Genomic DNA, 20,921 nt, shown 5'->3' on the forward strand with positions numbered 1-20,921 from the left:
CATCCTCCTTCATTTTTATTTCCTTTTTTTTTTTTCCTGAACTGTGCATATTTTAACAATGCCTCTGCCCTGGCCATGAATACTGGGCCATGTTTCTATTTTTCCTAGTACATATGTCAAAAGATACGGCACTAATTCAGGTCACCAGACTAATTCTCCAGAACTGGGCCTTTTCCCTCTGAATCTTTTAAAGACCAAGAGTCCTCTAACCTTATTTGAAAAGCTATGAAGGAATTGATTCTATTAGCATTGAAGTTCATTAGTGCAGGTTCACAGGCTAGGAGATCTCCTGACAACCAGAATTTGCTCTGTGCAGTTGTCCCTTGGCTGTGGGTGGCAGTTGCAGCAGTTGGCCACTGCCAGGGTGGAAGGTTTCTGCCCACTCCAGGTGAGTGTTTTGAAACAGGGCTACAGGCAGGCTCCCTCAAGGACATCATTTACAGCTTCATTTCACTGGCTCAACACACAGCACAAGGCTTTTTCAAGGACAGTTTGGAGTCCCTGTGGATGATTCCTAGCCTTGGCACAGCTCAAAATCTCCACCAACCCCACCAGCAAAGTAGCCCAAGTGGCAGTGGGGGAGCTCCAGGGCAGCAGAGGCAGCAAGGTCTCCAAGCAATGCAGCACAGCAGGGACACAGCTGCTCTGGGCACCTCCTTTGTCACTGCTGGCGAAATTGTATTTGATAGAATGAAAAAAATGGAGACGAGGCAGAAGCAAACATCAAACATATTGATCCTGAAAGTAAATCACTTGCGCTGGCCTCAGCACGCGACTGCACAGAAAGGCAGGAGGAGGGAGCAGCCTCTCAAGCTGGCTGTGATGAGGCAGATGAAAAGGCATTTAGAAATTCTTTTCTCTCAAGTAAATAGAGGATTGGCAAATTTGGGGCTAGGGTTGATCCTTCAAAGTTTGCTTCCCCACCTGCTCCCTTATTTTTTTTTTTCAACCTTAAAAATATCAGAAGGAGTCTATCTACATACAAGCTTTTTGAAAGAGCTCTTGTGGTCAGGATGAGCACATTACAAGTTCCCACTCAGCACTGCTAAAACCTCTTTTCTCCCCAAGAATTAATTAGGCATTAGCATTACATGGATAATATACAAAAAATACCCTACAATTTTCAATACTGATTAAAGGTTCCCAGCTGCTGCAGCTTTCCAAGGGCTTTAGTGTATACCTCCAGAGACCTGCAGTCACCCCAATCTTCCAGATTAATGACATCTCCTTTTCCAAAGGAAAAGACACAGAAGAAAGCAAGCAGTTTGCCTTAAGAACCTTTCAGGTCCTTTGTATCTACCCTATAGAAATGAAAAAGGGCACAAATTAGTTTCTTCCCCTCTGCAGGTCACCTCTAAGGCTTGTTTAAATCTGTAACTCCTAAACCCAAGCCAAAGCACTCTTGTGAAAAGTCACATTTCAGCACAGACTGCTCTGCTCTTTCTGCAAGCAGAAAATGCAGACATGACGTTTTTCCTAAGTGTTCAATATTACAAGACAGAATATAAATATCACAAAACAAGTTAAGTATCTTTCTAACACCAGGGTAAATGATCAAATACACTTGAAAACAGGAACAACAGAGTCGAGGCTTCAGTCATAGAGAAGATAAAGTTATACAATGATCCGGGAGTGAAGTCATTATGAAAAATGAGGGTTGGAAAAGGCTGACACAAACCTAAAATACAGCAGTAATAAATACTTCATCTGACTAGCAATCTGTTTAAACTTAGCAGTGACAGAAAGCTGCCTTCCGCTCCACCAAGAGAGCTCTGATGGAGACACATGCTGACACCTAGTGTCTAGCAGCCCCAGTGAGCAAGCTGGGGAGAAGGTGCCCAACCACCAGAACAAGGACGACGAGCACGCCACGATGACAGATCACCCCGGGCAGCCAGAAGAGGTCTGTGAGCATGCAGAGCTTCTCCCAGCCACAACTGCAGGACCACAAAGGAAAAAGAGCACTTGGAAGGGTGAAGCACGTATGAATGCGGGCGACCATGTAAGTGCAAAAAGGAGAGGCTGCACTGCAGGGCCAAAAGCCACCTTTCTGTCTGCAAAGGAGAACACAGAGCTTCCCACATGTCCACAGGTTTATAAGCTGGTGGTGGTCAGCATCATCTCTGTGCTTGCTGCCCTGACACACTGCCAGGCTACACCCTTCTTGAGAAGGACGTCGGCTGGAAGTCTTTGTCTCAGTGGTGCATTAATGGACGACTGCCAGGCTGCACAATGGCCCCCATCACTTGTGAGCTGGGAATCAGCCCCTACGCTTTTCCACTCCCTTTCACAGTGTGCTGTGTGGACTTCCTCCCTAAATTTAAGAGGTGCATTAAACAGCAGTGCCTGCTTTGCAGAAGGGACTGGTCTCTAAAATGGATGGAAGAGGAGGACTGCTCAACCTCTGCTCAGTGGTGAAGCTCTTACCTGGCAGTAGCTGGTGGTCGGTTCATCGTCAGAAGCAGAGCTCTTCTCTTCTTCCATGCTGTGCCCTGGACTCTCTGCCTCCCTCCTCTTTGAAGGGAGGAGCCAGGTGATGCTCTCAGACTCCTTCTGCCCATCTAGGTCTCCATCTTCTGTATCATCAGCAACTCCATTCTCCCTGTTCATCTGCTCTTCTCTCCCAAGCTCATTTTGGCTCAAGGAAGAACTGGGCACAACTGGGTTACCAAATTCCTTCTTATGCAACAGCTGCCTCTGAGCCTGCTTCAGGCTCTTTTGGTAAACTTCCAGCTGGCACAAGATGACTTTGGTGTACTGGTTGGGGTCCACCCCTTTGGGGCAGAAGGGGATCCCCCAGTAATAGTGCACTGTGTCTCTCACCTCCTCCTGCTTGTGCTTCTCCTCTGCCACATTTAGTACACAAAGCTTAGGGGTACTGTCGGGCACTTCACCCTGCTCTACTCGCTCTGTGGAAGCAGAAGCTTTGGTGGCATGCCTGGGCTGCGAGGTGTGCTTGATACCTGCTCCTCCACTTCTCCTGGGGCTGCCACACTGTTCCACAGCCTGGCTCTTCCAGAGCATGGCTGAGCTACCAGTAACAGCCTCTCCTGCAGAATGGTCAGTGCAGGGCAGGGGCTGCTCTTTTGGTTCATGGCCTGTTGCTTCAGAAGAGCTGGAGGGGCTTCTGAACAGTCTCCGAGGTGTCAGTCGCCAGGAGCCTGAAGATACTCTGCCAAAGACAGGACTCAAAGAGATGAGGTCCTCTCCAAGAGTGCTGGGTAACATGTTACTAGAATCACTTTTTGCTGGTGAGGAAGGCTTTCCACTTGACCTTGTCACAGGCTGGCCCTTCCCCGGAGACACGATTATGCTGGATACTAGCGAGCTCTCAACAATTTCCTGGCTTAACCTCCTCAACACTACCAGGGGGCTCCGGGCGACATCCATCTGTCCACTCCCATCAGCTCTGGTGCTCTGTGAGTGGGAGCTGCACTTAGAGCAAGGGGTGTCAGGGCAAAGTGCCAGACCTCCCAGGATCTCAGAGCCTTCTTTCTCAGCGGGTTGACTTTGGCCTTGCATGCCCAGTGCTTCTGCAGACAGCTGAGGGGTTGCATCAGAAGAGTCTGAGGGCTGACAGCTCTGAAAAACAAAAGGTTGATTCTCCAAGACACATGCTCTCTATCAATAGAGCATACCAAGGACTCCCCCAGCACACTGGCAGCCATCATCTGGACAGCAGACAACCCCCCCAAATCAGAACTGTGTATCTCAAAACAGGGAACAGTGGAGGTTAGATTTCCTATGTCCCTCTTACTAGGAATGGTACAAAACAAGTACTCTGCAACTGCTGTAGTTGCAGCTTGTGCTGGAAATAGCTGGGCATCCACTAAAACCTTCTTTTGTGCAGAGTGGCAAAGCAAGCACAGAAAGCAATGTTGCTGAAGAACCCTAGTAAGCCTCTTCACAGAAGCACACTTACATTAAGGCTCTCAGCAATGGCCTTCCTCAAGAGCTCCTCCTCTTCCTCTTCCTGACAGTTCACTTGTCTGGCTTCTTGCTCACTCATTTTCAGGGCCAGTGCAAACTGTTCCTCTTCAGTCATCTCTACAGCAGATAAAAAAAGGATAATGTCAAGGCACAGCTGCAGGTGTATGTAAATACCCAACATATACCCATCACAGTGGGAGAAATGCCCAAGAGTGCCACCTCCCCAGGAGGAACGAAGAGCAAAACATATAAACCTCAGCTTTCTTTAAAAGGTGTCACCAAAACCAGAGCAAGCAACACGAAATGAAAAAGGTAAGCCAAGTCAAGAACTTCGGTTGGGTTTCTACAACAATCTAAACTCCAGCTACCTGGGTTTATTAACTGCAACAGGTCATTTTCATTGCCCTCATCCAACAACACGCTCTACAGCTGCAGAACACATGCTTAGGAAGAGAGGAAGAGGACAGATTTCCAAAATGTGCTCATTTTTATATTGGACAGGTTCAGCAGCCAGGCAGGATAAAGAACACATCTTTTTTAATACGCTTATTAACCAGCCAAACAGCACTGAGATCGCTGCCTTCTGACACACAGACATCTGCAATACCACAGGAGACCTACCCGAGAGAAAAAGAGCTACGTGTTGTTCACCCCGAGCCGCAGGTGGAAAGCTCTGTGGAGGATAATGTTACTTGCTCGGTGGTATTATGGAGGATCTTTCACATGCATACATCCCCCTTCTGCTCACATCACAACTCCACTGCATCACTAAGTCAGCCATGCATGGGAAACAGGTTTTCTACAGTTGTAACTGCTATTTCAGCAGAAAATTTCTTCCTGAAATATTCCTCTCTCGGAACAAACCAGAAGCCAAGACAGGCTATTTAGAAACAAAGCAGTTAGTTACTTTGGAAAACACTTATTTGCTTAGATTCAAACCAACGCTTCCACTATGCTTAAAATACACAATGCCTGCAGAACGGAGTGCAGCTCGGAAAACAACTCAACAGCACTCTCAGGAGCTGAAAAATACATCTTCTCACTCAAAACAAATTGACAGATTTCCTTCAAAACCCGCTCCCTCTTCCTGCAGGCTGAATCCTGCCCACACCATCTCAAGCATGAACCTAGAGGTTTGCTCTCTGCTGGGCAAGAGGAGCCGCAGGAGACGTGACTGAGCAGCAAGGCTGCCCAAGCACAAAACGTGCCCTCACTGCAGCCACTCTCCCAGGCAGACATCTCCCTGGATAAAGATGTGTTGAGAAGTTGCAGGCTCCCATTTTCTAACTCATCCTCTTCCTGCCAGCTGCCATCAAAATAGAGCAGCACAGGCTCCCCTGAAGCAGCCTGTGGTTCACTGGACTGAGCACAGCCTGTGTGCACCATGGCACTTCGGCATTGAGGTGCATCCAACACGGCACCAGCCTTGCCTTCTCTCTGCCCTTCCCCCAGCTCGTTACTGGTAGCAGGCTGGCTCTCCCTGACTCAAGCAGATTTGAAGCAGTCTTGGACTGTTCTGATTACTAGCAGTAGATTCCTTTACATGTCCTATTAAATCAGCACTAAGCTTTAGTTTGGGGGGGTTTTTTTGTTGCCTTTTTTTTTTTTAATTTCATTTAAAATTAAGAAAGAGGTTCAAGTGAAGGCAGACTGCAATGCACTCAGGGCTCATGGGGATCTTTTGTCCTTGGACAAAGTCACTCTATGATGCTACAGCCAGGAGGGACCATGGGAAAAAAAAAACAACGCATGCTTTAATGGAATGCACATGACAGTCCAGTGTATGAAGAAGCCTCCCGTCCCTGGGAACACCAGGAACACAGCATATCCACAACATCAAACACCTCCCAAGCATTCAGTAAGTGCCAGCTGATTTGTTTCCCTGCCCAAACCATCACAGCAGTCAGGCCAGATTCTGCAAATTCTGCCACGTGCCAAAAAAAGGGTGCACGTGGTGAGGGCCCTGCAACACAAGACTCTCCACGTGCTTAAATTAAAACGGGGGCTTGAGTGCTCACCAGTTCAGGCTATCAACATCCATGAAGCTTAATAAAAAGAAACATTTTTTGGCGAGTTACTACTGTACATTTTGTTTTCTTCTCCCTCCCTGGCACAGCAATTTCCCCTCTGGGGACACGGAATGTGCCAGACAAATGCTGCCTCTGGCAAAGAAACTAGCGACAAACAAGATGCACTTAGTGCACGTTCCAGTTGAGTAGGTGCTCTGGAGACAGGGGAAATCTAGAGTTTAAATCCACCTGACATTACGGTGGGGAGAGCAAAGAACAGCTCTTCTCATGCCTTCCAGGAGACCTGACCTGCTTTAAGCTGAGCAGTCTGGAGCTGATGGTGTTTTGTGCTCCATGTCTGATCATTTCTCAGCACCATGTGTTTTATTAAACTCGATGTTGATTGCACCGGTCATAATTTAGGATGATTAGAAATCCAGAGCGTTGTGTTTGCCCCCAACCAGTGTGTGCCAGCAGAGCTCAGGAGCACTCCAGGAGCCTGCAGCAGAGGCCAGCCTTGCTCCCAGGCCAGGCCAGCAAGGCAGGGTCTCCCATAAACTGTGGAGGAACGACTCCCCTCTGCCCGAACAGACAGGCTGCTGTACACCCAGCTCACACACATCGTCCATTCCCACTGCTGGCTGGGGAGGCACCAGCACCTCTGGCCGGGAATTCTGCATCTCACACTCCAAAATCCACTTGCCACAGATCCATCCCAACGTAGCATGAAATCCCAGCACCTCTCCAGGGACCATGGAGTCCAAGAAACCCACAGATGGCAAGGAGGGGTCAGGGAGAAACTGTTTTTAAGACACTGCAGCCCTAAACAAACTAAACCCTTTTGGAGTTGTTTTGAATGCTAATATGGCAATTTGCTAAGCGATTCATGTTCCATTTTGACATTTGCAAAGTGAGTTAGATGCAATACCCCACTAGTTGTAGTTCTAACACTAACTAATAAGAGATTTACTTGAAAATAATGGAAATGCAGGATCTCAGTATTTCCACATATCCAAAGTGAAAACATTCAAATGTGCTTTAAAGCACTGACTTCCTCTGGGAAAACAGGAGACTTCTTTAGGGTTTGCGTTTCCATTTATCCTGTCGGGATGAAACGTCACAGATATATTTTAGTTATGGCTCTAGGTTAAAATGAATAAAACCACAACAAAGTAGAAAGGGAAGGATGTGCTATAGAACCAGAGCCTGCAAATATCTGAAATTTTCCAGTTTTGAGGAGGAAGAACTTGCTCTACCCAGAAGCACCGAATCTTCACAAAAGAGCAATTCGCCTCGCAGTTCGAAGAATTTATTTAAAGACACTGAGAAAAATAATTACGACTTCAAATCTTAATTTGCCCAAAAGCAAACACCAAAAGTCTAATTATAGCTTCCCATAAACGAGAGAACAGCCCCACTATCACACAGGCTTAAACAAGCGACCAAGCAGCACCAGGCACCCCCAGCCTCCTGCGCTTCCAGGAGGCAGACATTCACGCTGGGGAAAAAAAAAAAAAATAGGCAGCTTTTGCCCCAGGAAATGAAAAACTATTATCAAGAAATTCAACATCTAGAAACACAGCAAAACTCTTCCTTATCCAATGAGTAGAGAGCCAGCCCTGTCTCATGCAGATTATTTTCTGGAGCACTCTGAATGCCTTTCGCAGGGCACCTGCTCCCAAAGCCTGGTATACTCAGTGCAATGAGGACATCCAACTTCAGCAGCTCCCTGTTCTCAGCACCATATGTTTGGTCACGTTTTAACAGCATCTCCAAGGGGGGTTTCAGCTATTATTTGGCGTTCTGTTTGTTTTGGGAGAAAAAGAAAAGGGGAAAAAAAGCAACCAACCAAACAAAAAAAACCAAAACTCTTCTCCCATCTCTGACTTTGCTGTCTCACTTGTTCCACACAGGACATGCACAGTGGGTTTCAGCTCCCACAAAGAGCCAGGCTGTTTCATGCTATGGCCTTAGGCCTCTATTAAAAACCATTTAATTCACACGAGCCCTCTGAGGACTGACAAGCCCAACTGCTGCTGCTGCTTGCAGAGCAGTGGCGTGCTCCATTTTGTTCAGTGATTGCTTTGGGTTTTGCAGGAGACAGCATCTCTCTCATTTTAAAATTAATTTAACATGCTGGATGGGCCACACAGCCTTGCAGAGCACAACATTGCAGGCACAGATCCTCTGAGGCAAAGCAATGTCCCACCTGTCCAGCCACTCTGACACATGGTGCTGTACCAGCAAGCCTGGCCACGCTCAGCAGCGCCTTCTGCTTGTACATCCTCAGCATTCTGAAACACTGTTTGCAGAATATGACTGGGAATATCCCAGCCTGTTCCCTTGAGCACCTCTTTATAGACCTACTGTCCATCAATACATTTAATCCCTTATTAAAGCTGCCAGTACTGACCCCTCCACAAATTTCTGTAACAAAGACTACCAGGAGTGTGAAGCATTACTTTCCCTCACCTGCTCTAAACCTATTCCTGCTATTTCCACCAACTACACACCCTGGCTGCAGGAGCTGGTAAACAACAGCTCTGTGTTCAGCTGAGGCACTGCCTTCCTGGTGTGAACTCTGATCCCACCTTCCTCACCTAACGGAGCAGCCGCAGGCTTTTCAGTCACTCCTCCTAAGGCAGCTGCTCCCTCCCCTTCATGACTCGGGTTGCCCTTCAGCAACGTCCCTTAGCTCAACTGTATCTTCAAGACATGGAGACCACAGAGCATTGTTGATGTGGGTGCACCAACACTTTATATAACAGCAAAATGACGTAAAGCAAATCTCTGGCTCTCAACACCCTTCCTTATGATGCCCAACGTTGCTGGCTTCTCGGGCTGCCCCCGCGCTGTGAGCCGATGATTGCAAGGAACTGTCAGCTGCGACTCAGATCTTCCCTGAGCTGCGACTGTCAGGTCAGGGCCTCACGACGTTTCAGGGAAAGGCAGCAGCTGAGGGGCCTGAACAGGAAAGCAGCTTGTGACTGACAGTGCTTTCAGATCAGCTTCAACCAGTTTTGAAAGCCAGTGAGGTACCGACACCCTCGCACACTTATTTTGGAAGTGCTCCAGCCTGTGCACACGTCGCCTGGGGAGAAAACAAGTGACAGTGTGCCTATTCAGAAAGGCAAATTTTACCCCTGAGAAGGGTCTTCTCCAAGAGCTGCATCCCCAGCCACTCACAGCCTTTCTGCAAGAGAAATAATCTAAGACAAACAGCAGAAGCTGCTCAGCACCCGTCAACTTCCCCAGCCCCACACTTGAGACCTACGTGTAATTTTTCTTTTAGCAGCAAACTTCGCTCTCTCCAGCTGCTGTTTGGATCTCTTCTTTTGCAATTCTCTCTCCTCCTTTGACTCCTGCTGTAATGGAAAAAAAATATAGCGAGAGCACATAACATGTAAGAAATACTACCAGCTCCCCCCACCCCACTCAGACACAAACATTGGTTCAAGAACAAGCCTCCATTTGTGTGAAATTTGAATTTCAAACATAATTCAAGCACATTCTGTAACTATTAAAAGCTATGCGACAAGCATAAGGAGCAAGAAGTTACAGACTGACATAAACAAGGAAAGCAGGAGAGACAATAGACTTCATGCCAGTCACCAACATGCACTGCACCTGCTGCCCATGATTCAGAAAGAATTTGTTTGGCCTTGCTAAAACAGCAGTATTTGGAGCACTCAAAACGGAAAAACAAATTCTTTTTATAACTGAACATGGCACACCTGTAAGCCAGGACTTTTTCCTGCCAGGCAGCTTCTATTTCTCAGCCCAGACAACTTCAGCTGACCAGAACTAGAATCCTAACCCTTTTGGGGGACCCAAACTAATGGACCCCAAGGACAGGAGAGTCAGCTGTATTTACACTTGGTGCTATTCTCTCATTGTGCTGCCACATGTGTTTAATTTCTGAAGCTTGAATACTTCAGAAATTTGTCATTTCAACGCCTCCTGGAATAATACCCACACAAACAACTCAAGTGCTTGCTGCTTTAAGCACAGGAACTACAAGAAGAATGGTCACAGGCTTAATTGGCACACATTTATGCAAGTTGCTGTCCTAACGGCTTAAGCGAGGGCATACACATTACCGAAGGCTGGCACTGGACCCCCTCCAATTTGTCTCTCTAAATCATGTAGGATTAGAATCAAACCCAGCATTTCAGGCAGAGACCCACGCCTGGCCAGGATGGGGCTTCACACAGCTCTGGCTGCAGCTGTTTTTGCTGTCCATGAGACTCACAGCAAACTGGCCACACAATTGCACCTCCAACCACCTCCTGTGCCTGGAGGGGGGCCTCAAGGTGGGGCATGGGGTTTGCACTACTTTAATGCCAGTAGACACACTGCTTATTTTCAAGAGTAATTGATTCCTGGTGATTCTATTGCTCATGTCTCTGAATTTGGGAAGTCCTTTGGAGTGCACCTCCATGCTGAGTTTTGTCCAAGACATCTCCAGCTTCAGTGTTATCTCTGGGTTTTATTAAGGTATATACACCATTTGCTCCCTCTTACAGATCATTAATGGGGATGTTAAAATGCACACAGACCTAATATTGATCCTCTTGGCCTCAGCTTTACATCTCCCCCAAACAAGCCTTTCTTCTGCTCATCACCAGCTTTTGCTGACAGTCTTTTAGCAGGATTTCAATCCGGGAATGTTTACTACCTAGACCAAATTGAATTATTTATCCAACTAAGATTTTGCAAGACATACTATTAAGTGGTTTCCTGAAACACTAATACATTACAGCTTTTACATGCCCTAATACCTGTCCCAGTCCTCATTCCACTGATTTAAGAATTACCTCACAAGGCAGCAGTCATATTCAGCAAGTCCACACACACAGTTGTGCTTGCACCTAAGGGTTTCTTCTTTTGACCAATTCCTTCCCTTCTACATCCAGCCTGGGTTTGATTTCTTAGACCTGCCACCGTGTCTCCAAAAGGCTTCTACACAGCCAGATTCTCTTTTCCTATAAGATGGATGCTCTCTTCTTCTGAGCCTGCCTAGCTCATGCTCAGTAGGTAAAATCCTCTCTCCCCCAGGGCCCTGGCACATCACCCTTCTCTGCAGTTTTCCAAAAGCCACCAGTTCTCCTACTCTGAATTGCTTTGCCTGGGTCTGCAGCAGCATCTCCATGCTAACCTTGTGGGGAGTTCAGACCTAAGGGAGCAGGAAACAATCTGTGGGATCGCACCAGGACCACACTAGGATTATATGCTGGAGGAGGTTAAGTAACAGCTTTTCCACTCTCCCTCAAAGTCCTGTCTAGCAGTGCTAAACCTGCTCCAGTTTAAGACAGGGGCAGTTTAATCCTAGCAGGCTCTGCAAATCCCCAGCTCTTCTCTCTAGGCATCAATCTTCTCCTCATCACTCTTGCACTTGCTGGAAGGTCAACCCTGACACTCTCATCTGCAGCTCTTTTTCAGGGCACGGATGTGATTTATTTGAGCAAACCAAACTTTCCAGGGCTGCCAGTGTCTGCTCTGTGCACAGAGGCACACATTTACAACATGCACCACAGGACAAGACGGGGCTCAAACACCTCCAGGGCTTTGGAGGGAAACAGCATGCCCGGTGCTGGCCAGCTGCCCATTTTCCCTGCACAACTGAGTATGTGCCTCGGTTCCTCATGCTGGGTCCTGAAGAATCTCGACATTTACAATGGTAGCAGGAGCAAAATTATTGCAGGACACGTGTTGTATGAACCTCATACATTGGAGAAATGTTTAAATTGCTTAGCAGCGTTCTACCAAACAGCCACAGTAGAGCGAACCACTGAAGCAAATCCAATTAATCCTGATGGGCCAAAATATACACACACATCTCAATTCCAAGAATTCTTAAATCTTCTTTATTTTTAAACCCAGAAAATAAAACATACCTTTTAATTAGGATTTATGGCTGTTTGAACCTCTGCTGGGAGAGAGCCCCGCAGGCCCTAGAGTGCTCTGCATAAATGCAGGCATGGATGGGAGAAGCAGAAGGGGCCAAGCAAATTCAGAGAAGACAACAGGGTTTGCTCTTTCTGACCCAACCTTTTAATGCTCATCTGTCTACAAGGATAATAGGAACTCAGGGGGCCACTCAACCAACTGCCTTTCTAATAAGATCACTAGTCCAAAAATAATCATAATCAATTAAAACATTCCCAAACTGCAGTCAATACTCTTAGTTACAAGGTCATCTTCAAAACACAACTTCCAGGGAAACTAATTACTATAGTGGAGGCAAGGTAGGAACTGCACACCTCTGCTCGCTGCCAGCCTGGAGACCACCTCTCCTCCTCTGCCTTCAGTTTGAAGCCTAACGGCCAGAAGGAATCCAAATTCTCTTCCTGTGTGTCAGGCTCTGCAGTTTAATTTATGATGCTCTCTTATGAGCAATTTCACTGTCAGCATTGCACAAAGATCAAGAAAAAGATGGGTTTCAAAGTTCCCTACACATATAGTGGAAAGCAGCTGCTATTCTGCCTTGAGGTTTTGTTTTGTTTTTAACCTGTTTGGTTTCACCAGACAGCAGGAGATCAAATTCCCATTTTAAAAATGCTTTTGCACATACTTAAGAGAACCTGACTCTGCTAGCAGAAACAGATACAGCTCCACTCGCTTGTAAAAGCCCACAAATGGAAGCCAGTAGCCAGGCTCCCACATCCTGCTCCCCTGAATCTACATCATAAACCACAGAAGTCATCTTCTGCTGCCTCAGGGAAGGAAGGGCTACAGAAGAACATCTCCGTGGCTAAAAGTGTAGACTGCAAAGTCAAAAGGTCTGGGTAATTTTTCTGCTCAATGGCAGTTGAGATCATCTAACAATAGGGTAAACCCAAACATCACACATTCTGCATGGGAAATATGCAGATGAAAATCAGACTCATTTTTTTTAAAAGCCAAATAAGATATAGAAAATGCCACACTTCACCCTAGCCAAGGCTACTGCTGAAACAAATCTCTCACCCTACTTTATTAGTCTCTGCCTTCAGTTCAAAACATGTTTCAGCTCTGCTCTATCTTTCAGCTCATTAGAACAAACCCACTGGAAGTGGAGACTTGAACAGTGACACTCAATGGGGCTTGTGCCAGACGTGCAGTTCCTGACACATGGGAGGGAAGCCTCTGTAGAAAAAAGGGTTTTTACTGGGCTGTGAGGAATCTGGATTCAGACCAGCCTGATTTCCAAGGAGTGAGCACAGCAGAGTTGTGGATCCTCCCTGACAGCACGCTCAATGCATTCTCCACTGGGAACTGGAGGCACCAGGTCCCTTGGTACCACAGCAGAGCCCATGGGGACAGCAGGGTGCTGCAGCAGCACTCCCACGAGGCTCTGCTTCACTTGCTTGGTCAGGAACTGCCATCCCAGCTGTGAAACTTCCAGCACCACCTTCTCCATAGCAAGATGTCCCTGAGGGCATGCCTGGTCCCAAGGCAAGTGCCCACTGCCACAGGTGATGGAGACCAGGGGAGGGCAATGGTCTGGATACTCCAGCCAATGCCCAAACACACCTCCCTCTTTCTACCAAAACCAACAGCTCACCTGTAATGTCAATTCACACTGCTATGGGGGTCTGTCTCTTCTTCCTTGTAGCAAGTGATAGGACAACAGCAGCCACAAGCTGTGCCAGGGGAAGTTTAGATTGGACATTAAGAAAGATTTCTTTCCTCGGGGGGTTATCAAGCTCTTGAACAAGCTGCTCAGGAAAACAGTGGAGTCACCATCCCTGGGGGGATTTAAAGACATGTAGATGTGACGCTAAGGAACATGGTTTAGTGGTGACTTGGCACTCTTAGGTTAACAGTTGGACTCAAAGATCTCAAAGGTCTCTTCCAACCAAAACAATTCTGTGATTCTATCCAGACTGTATCTCCAAAACACAGAACTACTCAGGCAAAGGGATGTTCCACACCAAAGGGAAGACAGGCCATGGATGCCATGCAGAAATAGATGGCACTCATCACCCTGGAGTCTTATCACCTGTTCCCAAGGGCTGGTGTGGCAGAAAGAGCCTGTGGGACTTCATGCAAATGCTCTGAGTGAAGCCAGGTACTTCCAAAACTCCCAAAGGATCTACCCACGAAAAACTGACTCTTCCAAAAAGTCTCACAGCAGATCAGCAGCATTTTGGGATCAACTGTACTGCAGGCTGCAGATCAGTCAAACTGCTTAGCAAAACTGCTGGGCCTCTGTCTGTGCTCAATACTCATGCCTGGCCAGGCCTCCTGTGCATGAGAATCATCTTCCAGAGGTGCCTTCAGAAAGTCTTGTGGGTAGAAAAGTCTCTATCAACAGCCCAGTTCAAGAAGGAGGCTGATGAGACAGACCAGGAATTGCTGTGCTTGGAGAGAGCATCGCTGGGCACTCCTTGAAATATTGTGACTTTGTGAATGACCACCCATCTTCTGGCATGGGCAATCAATTCCCCACAGGATTTAAACAGTCAGGGGAGACAGGAACCACTTTGTTCATTTGTCATGTCTACGTTTTCAGAGACACAATCTGCATGAAGAAGGTCATCTCCTCTTGTTTCCATAAAGCCAGAGAGACTGTTCTTATTTTGTATGACCCTTCCTCAAAACAGTTAAGTGTTCCCTGAATCCAGGATTATATATAGCAGAGATCAGAAAGCCCCATGTCCAGAAAAATTCCTCTGATGCAGCTCTGCAGATGCCACAGCACAGACATGAGAAAAGAAAGAAAACTTGGCAAAATAACATGGATGAGCTTGATAATCCAGCATGACTGAAAAATTCCTGGGAGAGGCAGTCTGCCAAAGATCATCAAAAGTGAGAAGCTGGAGGCTTTCCAGGTGCAGCTGCTACAAGATCTGCTGGTCTGGAAGCAGAACTAGGGACTTGTTCTATAGATACCTGCCAAGAGACTGCCAAGGAAGAAAGCCATCGAATCAATGATGCCCAAATTGTCCTTGTAGCTTTTGATTCATAAGGAACCATGTCCTAACAGATGCAAGATTAATTGAGAATGTATTGTTCTCTAAAATTGCTATTGATCTGAGCTTCCCACACCTCTTCTTGAACACCTAACAAGGTCTTACTAGAGCAAGAACAACAGATACAAGGTTTGAAATTGAAATTCAACTTGATGTATGCTGAAGAGTTGAGACAGTTACAGAAGCCAGACAGTTGGGTTTTTTTGAGATCCCAAGTAAATCACATTTTGGGGGTTGATTTTGCAGAAAACAACACGACAAGAGACTGTGGCACTGGATCTGGAAGCTGATGACTCACAGAAAGAAAGAGACTGAACTGAATAAATCCACTCATTCGACTGACTGAACTGTTGTCACTTAAAACAGAACCTAATTGGCTCTTTAACGGCCTCTCTGAGCATATCCTTTTCTGTAATATGACCGATTATGCCATCAGAATTTATTGTTTATAGACAAACTTACAGAACAGCCAGGGAGCCTAACCTTTTTATAGATGTGTTTTAAGAGACGTTTGTTTCCTCTTTTTCAGATACACGCACATTGAGATGAATAATTGCAGACAATAACAGGTCCTGATCTTTTATGTACTGCAGCAGCTCTTATAGCTGCTGATTTCTTTTTTTTCCTTATAGGTTTCACAATAAAGGCCAGTGATGCAGCAGACATCTGAAGTTAACTTAGCATATTGCAGAGCTAAGGGTTTAACCCCACTGAACTATTACTGCCATATGTTCCATTTCTTTCAGGGAATTTCCCAATGGGAAAGAACTCAGACAATGTGAAGAAAAAAAAAAAAAACATCCAATATCATTTGCCCTACAGCTTTTTACTGTTTATTTCTACTTCTTTTCCCCTCCTCACATGATAATCGCCTTATTGTGGAGAAGCACGCTGCAGATGTGGGAACGAAAGGGACTTGATTTAGGATCTACAGCTTGAGAGTGAAATGAAATGCTCTTGAAAATGGCAGAATTACAGAAAGCAGCTTAGGATCCCAAATCACTGACAAGACAGAGCAAAGCCTTAAAGATCATGCCTAAAAATATCGATTAGAATAATTTCCTCTCATGTACCTCACTCAGTCAAGGACATATTCTCAGGGTTGTGGGTTCCCCCCAGAGGGAGTTCCTGCACTTATCCCAACAGCAGTGTAACAGACACAGACATTTCAGCCTTTCAGGGTAAGGCTGACGTTTGTAAAGGGATCAGAGATTGGAACCTTTATGTCTTAGCCAGCCACATCCATACCACAGCTCACCTTGACACCCTATGGAAGCAGGTTACAAACTCAGGCTTCTCTAATTCAGGATCAGTTTACCAGACACCAGCTGTGCCTGAGCTACTCACAAGTCTGTGGTTCCAAGTCATTTTCTTTCTATTTGCACATAATACAGAATCGTGTTTCTACGGTTTAGCTGGAAATCAATCAAATAAAAATTATGGAAAAAAAAAAAAAGATTTGTAAAGGGATTGAGGAAAGGTTACTTTTAAATTACGTTTCACATTCAGTTCTGAGAGGATTTGGTTATCAAATCCCAGACTCATAACTCACCCTCACGAAGTACACCATTCATTTCCTAGTCAAATAGGATTTGATTCATCTCATATGTAAGAAAGGGAACAGCATCATAAGCTCTGCACAAAGCCTGACCCCAGCACATACAGCATGGAGTGCTCAAGGCACAGCACAGGCCCTGGGCACCATGAGCTGATCACTGACCTCTCCATCGCTGTCGGATATAACAATAAATGCATCCACAAAACTGCGCTTCTTCTTGGCATTGCTGAGGTTCCTCTTCTCCTCCTCCTTCTCCTCCCCATCCTGACCTCGGGAGTCCAAGCCCTCTGTGGGCTTCTTCCTTCTTGGCATCCTTCACTCTAAACAGAGGGAAAGATTAAAAGCCATTTGTTTCCTTCTGATTTAGATTTCCCCTAACAGTCATCCTTTTTAGGCTATTTTTAGGCAAAATACCCCAGGCATTAGAACCTTATTACAAAGTGTGGTGGATTTAGCATTACTGGGAGCCACATGTACTAGTCACCACTCATCTAGTTAAGAATACTTTATTATAGTTGATTGCTATAAAGAGGTTTCAGGGGAACAGCAACGCAGACCAAAGCTACTCTGAATGCCCTTGCTCCAAAGCAATGAGGCTTCCTCTTAAAGATCATCAGCAAACTCCTCCAGAGCATCGCTTCATGGAAGGTCTCCTGTTCTCCAACACAGCCCCAAACAACCTTTCCTCAGTCCCATAGCTCCACTCTCCTGGCACTGAACACACCGGGGCTGTGGCAGCAGATCAAGCTGAAACTTGCATACCAGAAGCCACCACAGCACAGCTATTCGTCAGTTTTCATAGTCAACAAAACAAGGGAAAAAGGCACGTTCCCCAAACAAAGCTGTTTTGCTCTCGGCACAGCAGCCTGGTGGAAGGTTGCACCAGCAACTACAAAAAGGGAAAACGCCAGCAATAGCAGTGGCAGGCTGGAAACAAGACAAGTTTATCTGCAGCCTGGATTCCTCAATAAGCATCAGCCTCCGGAAGCCCTCTGCACAGACATGCCCAAACCATTTGTACTAAAGAAGGCACTTGACGAGCAGGGAGGAACCTGCTGAGCGTTATTAGTGCAAACCTAAGTGCTCTATGAACAGCACAATTGAGGGCAGGTGCCCACACAATGAGAGCTAGTCCTCCAGCATCTCCTTCCCTTGGCAGCCCATAGACTGCTGGAGAGATGCACAGCAAGCATTAGCTGCTTGGATCAAAAAGGACTCAGATGAGAGGATGAGGAGGAGATCTCAGTGAACAAGAGAAGCAGGATGGCACACAGAGTTAAGCCACCCTTTTCTGTCTGTTTGCTGTTTGGCAAGTAACAACATTCAGTGCCTCACAAAGCAGGCTGAGCACGACCAGCTCTGTTTAAGATAGAATTAAACATGTGCAGAGCAGTTAGCAACAAGCCTCTTGTTACACACCAGAGGATGGCAGAGCTGGAAAAGCAAGTTAAGTTGGCCAGTTCCCAGACCAGTGTCCTTCCACAAGATCATTTTGCCTTCCACTGAAATAGCTCAGATGTGCTGCTTACATCTAAAATCAGAGTAACATAAGATGCAACAAAGAATCTATGTTACCCAGTATAGTATGGAACCCTTCTATGTAACACCATAAAATTGCAAATAGACACTGCATGTAGAAATACCAATGAGCAAGAAGTTTGAAATCCCCATCAGCACTACAAACAGCAGTGCAATGCTCCATCTACAGTCCGAGGCAGCAAGGTGAGGCTGAGAGGAACACGTTCAAAAGCTCCCCTAGCCCCTCTGCCTTCCTTCTTCGGCAAATACATGCACACGCATGCCTAGAGACAAAAGACAATTAGCCTGGTGAGTCATGATTTGAACTGAAGGTTTGCTGAGCTCTCTGAAGACAGCATATTGTACAAATGGCATGCACAGCCCCAGAACTGACTGCAACAACCACTGCAGTCCAAAGGTTTGCCTGTTTAAGCGAGAGGAAACAACAACAAGCACTGCTTTTGTAAAAGCACTGACTCTTACAAAACAAAGCTCCAGCTGAGCTGAACTCAGGCCTTCCTGGAATATGCTCATTATACTTTCTCCTTTTTTTAGCTTTTGCTCCTAATGGTCTCTTTGCCTTCTGTCCAGTGAAATGAACCAAGCCTCACACCCAACTGCCACCACAAAGGGCGTTATCCATCGTGGTGGGGAAGGTTCCCTTATCGGAAGAAAACCACTTACACAGGCAGGCATTTAGGAGGAACACTGGGCAGGCCCATGCCTCCAGTAAGTGAGCCTGTACAAGGTCACAGTTTTTGGAGGCAGCCTGTAAATCTTTTTACCAGCAAAACAAAAGCAAACAGAAACAAGCAACTGCCATGCTGCCTTGTTTTTCAAATCCACGCTGGCACCACTAGCTCTCCTCTGACTCTGCAATACATCTTCTGCTCAATGCACTGTGCTAAACAAGAGATCACTGAAAAATATCAGCTGGAGTTATGATGAGTCACCTACCTTCAACATTTAAAGGAAAGGGAGGGAAAAAAAAAGAAAGAAAAAAAAAAGATGTAAGAGATGTAACCACACAACTCCCACAACACTTCTGAAATTGAAGGGACTTGTGGCAAAGTGAGTCTCTGTAAACGTAACTAAGGGAACAAGACAAGTAAGAGATCACTTGTAGCTGTGCTCGTCTGAGGCTATGAGTAGGAGAGCAGTAATAGCTTTTATTAGACAAGCTGGTGCAGCTGAGGGAAGAAAACATGCATTAGAGTACATCCCCCCTTCTTCAGGTAGGGAAGTTAAGCACAGAAGCTTTTAGCACTTGGAAGGACCAGCTGCTAGTACCCAAGGTGACAATGCCTGCTTTTAGGCTCAGCAAAATAGGCCAAAGACTGAATTATCTACAACTACCTTTGCAGTTTGGCTCTCAAGCTTGTTTTCCAGTTATTCAGGGCTTTTTTCCAACTCTGAATTTAAGAGAATTTCTTTGTAAATACTCTGACAGCAAAGGTGACCTCCTGACAAGGGGCCCCACACATGCCATGCTTCTCCAGTCACATTTTTAGGGATATCCTTGAAGATCCCCAACTTATGATTATTTGTCATTTTCCCTCTCATCTATCATTTTGATGAATCAGAAAGCAATTACCGACAGAATAATTCTAAATCTTGACATTGCAGCTACAGACCTGCCAAGCTGTGACAGCTTGAAAAATGCTTGAAAATGAAGCCAAAAATGAATGACTCTCATCCCCGGATGAGTTTCTGAGCCGTTTGAGGCACAGGCTGTCGCTTTGTAAACAACTCCCCCCCAGCTCAGAAAGAAGAGGCAAAACGCTCCCAGGCAGCACAGCAAAGAGGCTCAGCATTCAGGCAGGGCAAGCACCGCCTGCCTCCCGGGAAATATCATCCCTGGACCCTCTGCTCGACCCAGCACGCAGGGCCCAGCTGATGCTCTGTGCCCAGCAGGACACGAGGGCTCACAGCACCGCAGGGGGAGAGGAACTGTTTACAGGATCGATCCGTTTGTAGAGCTGTCTCTTCACAAGAAGGGACACAGGGACTGCAGAGGCCACGCCGTGCATCTGCAAATGCTGCTGAGCTCTGCAGGAGATCCTAACTGCTCAGCTTCTCTCTAGTCCAGCACAAGCAAGTCCCGCACACAGCATCAATCCCTCCTTCAGCAGCAAGCTCCGCATAGGGGGAGAGCAACCCTCTCCCCAACACCCACCCGAGGTCCTCCCCTTCCCAAGCAAATGCCTTCAGGCATAGAGGGCTCTGCAGCGAGATGAGGGCTGGGCTGACAAGGGCGGGAATCTGGACAACTCAACAAGCATCGAAGTGGGAAGGAAGCATGGGGAGGGTCCCAGGACAGATGGAGTAAACCAAAGAGATGGCAGCCTCTGGAAAAGAAGCCAGATCTGGCAGGGAGAGCCAAGAGGGGCAGGAACTGCCCCCAGGGCCCAGCCTGGAGGCGTATCTCGGAGAATGGGGCCAGGGGAGAGCTCTGGGGGATCGTGCTCGGAGTGGCCTCCCTAGGGGACTGCCCCAGAAGAGGAGCACTAGGACAGCTCTAGGGCAAAGGGCACAGAAGCAGGGTCCCCTCCAGGACGAGGGGCTTGAGTACAGCTCTTGAGGGGAGCGATAGTGGAATGCACCCCCACCCCCGGGGCAAAGGGCTGGTGCGGGAGTCCGCCGGTACCCGGATCACCTGGGGCGGGAGCCGGTAGGCATGCCTAGTGGGAGGTCAGTCCTGGAGCAGCCCCAAAGAAAGAAACGGCCACGAGTAAGGGAGTTCAGCGCACAGGAGTCCCAAGCAAGCCCCGGGGCAGCGGGCTCGGCGCGGAGCGGCGCGCCAGGCCCCGCGGGGCACAGGTACTCACCGGGCCCGGGCCTCCCGCGGCCGGCGCCCCGCCCCCGCCGGGCCGCCCCGTTGCGCGGCCACAGACGGCGGCGCCGCTGCCTCCCCACCGGGCCGCCCCGCCGCGTCGGCCCCGGTCGGCG

At 47.2% G+C, this 20,921-nt stretch overlaps 1 protein-coding gene across 2 annotated transcripts in view; it reads right to left on the minus strand.

Annotated features, from left to right (window-relative positions):
- UIMC1 (ubiquitin interaction motif containing 1) overlaps nt 1-16,766 on the minus strand; it is a 34,945-nt gene extending 18,179 nt beyond the window's left edge. Inside the window, exons 1-4 of one of the 2 annotated variants that reach the window (XM_054389077.1) lie at nt 16,617-16,766; nt 9,214-9,301; nt 3,923-4,047; nt 2,428-3,582 (exon numbers count right to left, since the gene is read on the minus strand). In XM_054389077.1, coding sequence (XP_054245052.1) covers nt 2,428-3,582; nt 3,923-4,047; nt 9,214-9,301; nt 16,617-16,766 — 1,518 coding nt within the window. Of the gene's footprint in view, nt 1-2,427; nt 3,583-3,922; nt 4,048-9,213; nt 9,305-16,616 lie in introns of both variants that reach the window. The other variant, XM_054389076.1, reaches the window with a different exon arrangement.
- Nucleotides 16,767-20,921: the final 4,155 nt, after the last annotated feature.

The sequence above is a fragment of the Indicator indicator genome, chromosome 18 (genome assembly GCF_027791375.1).
Source record: "Indicator indicator isolate 239-I01 chromosome 18, UM_Iind_1.1, whole genome shotgun sequence".
NCBI classification, from domain to species: domain Eukaryota; kingdom Metazoa; phylum Chordata; class Aves; order Piciformes; family Indicatoridae; genus Indicator; species Indicator indicator.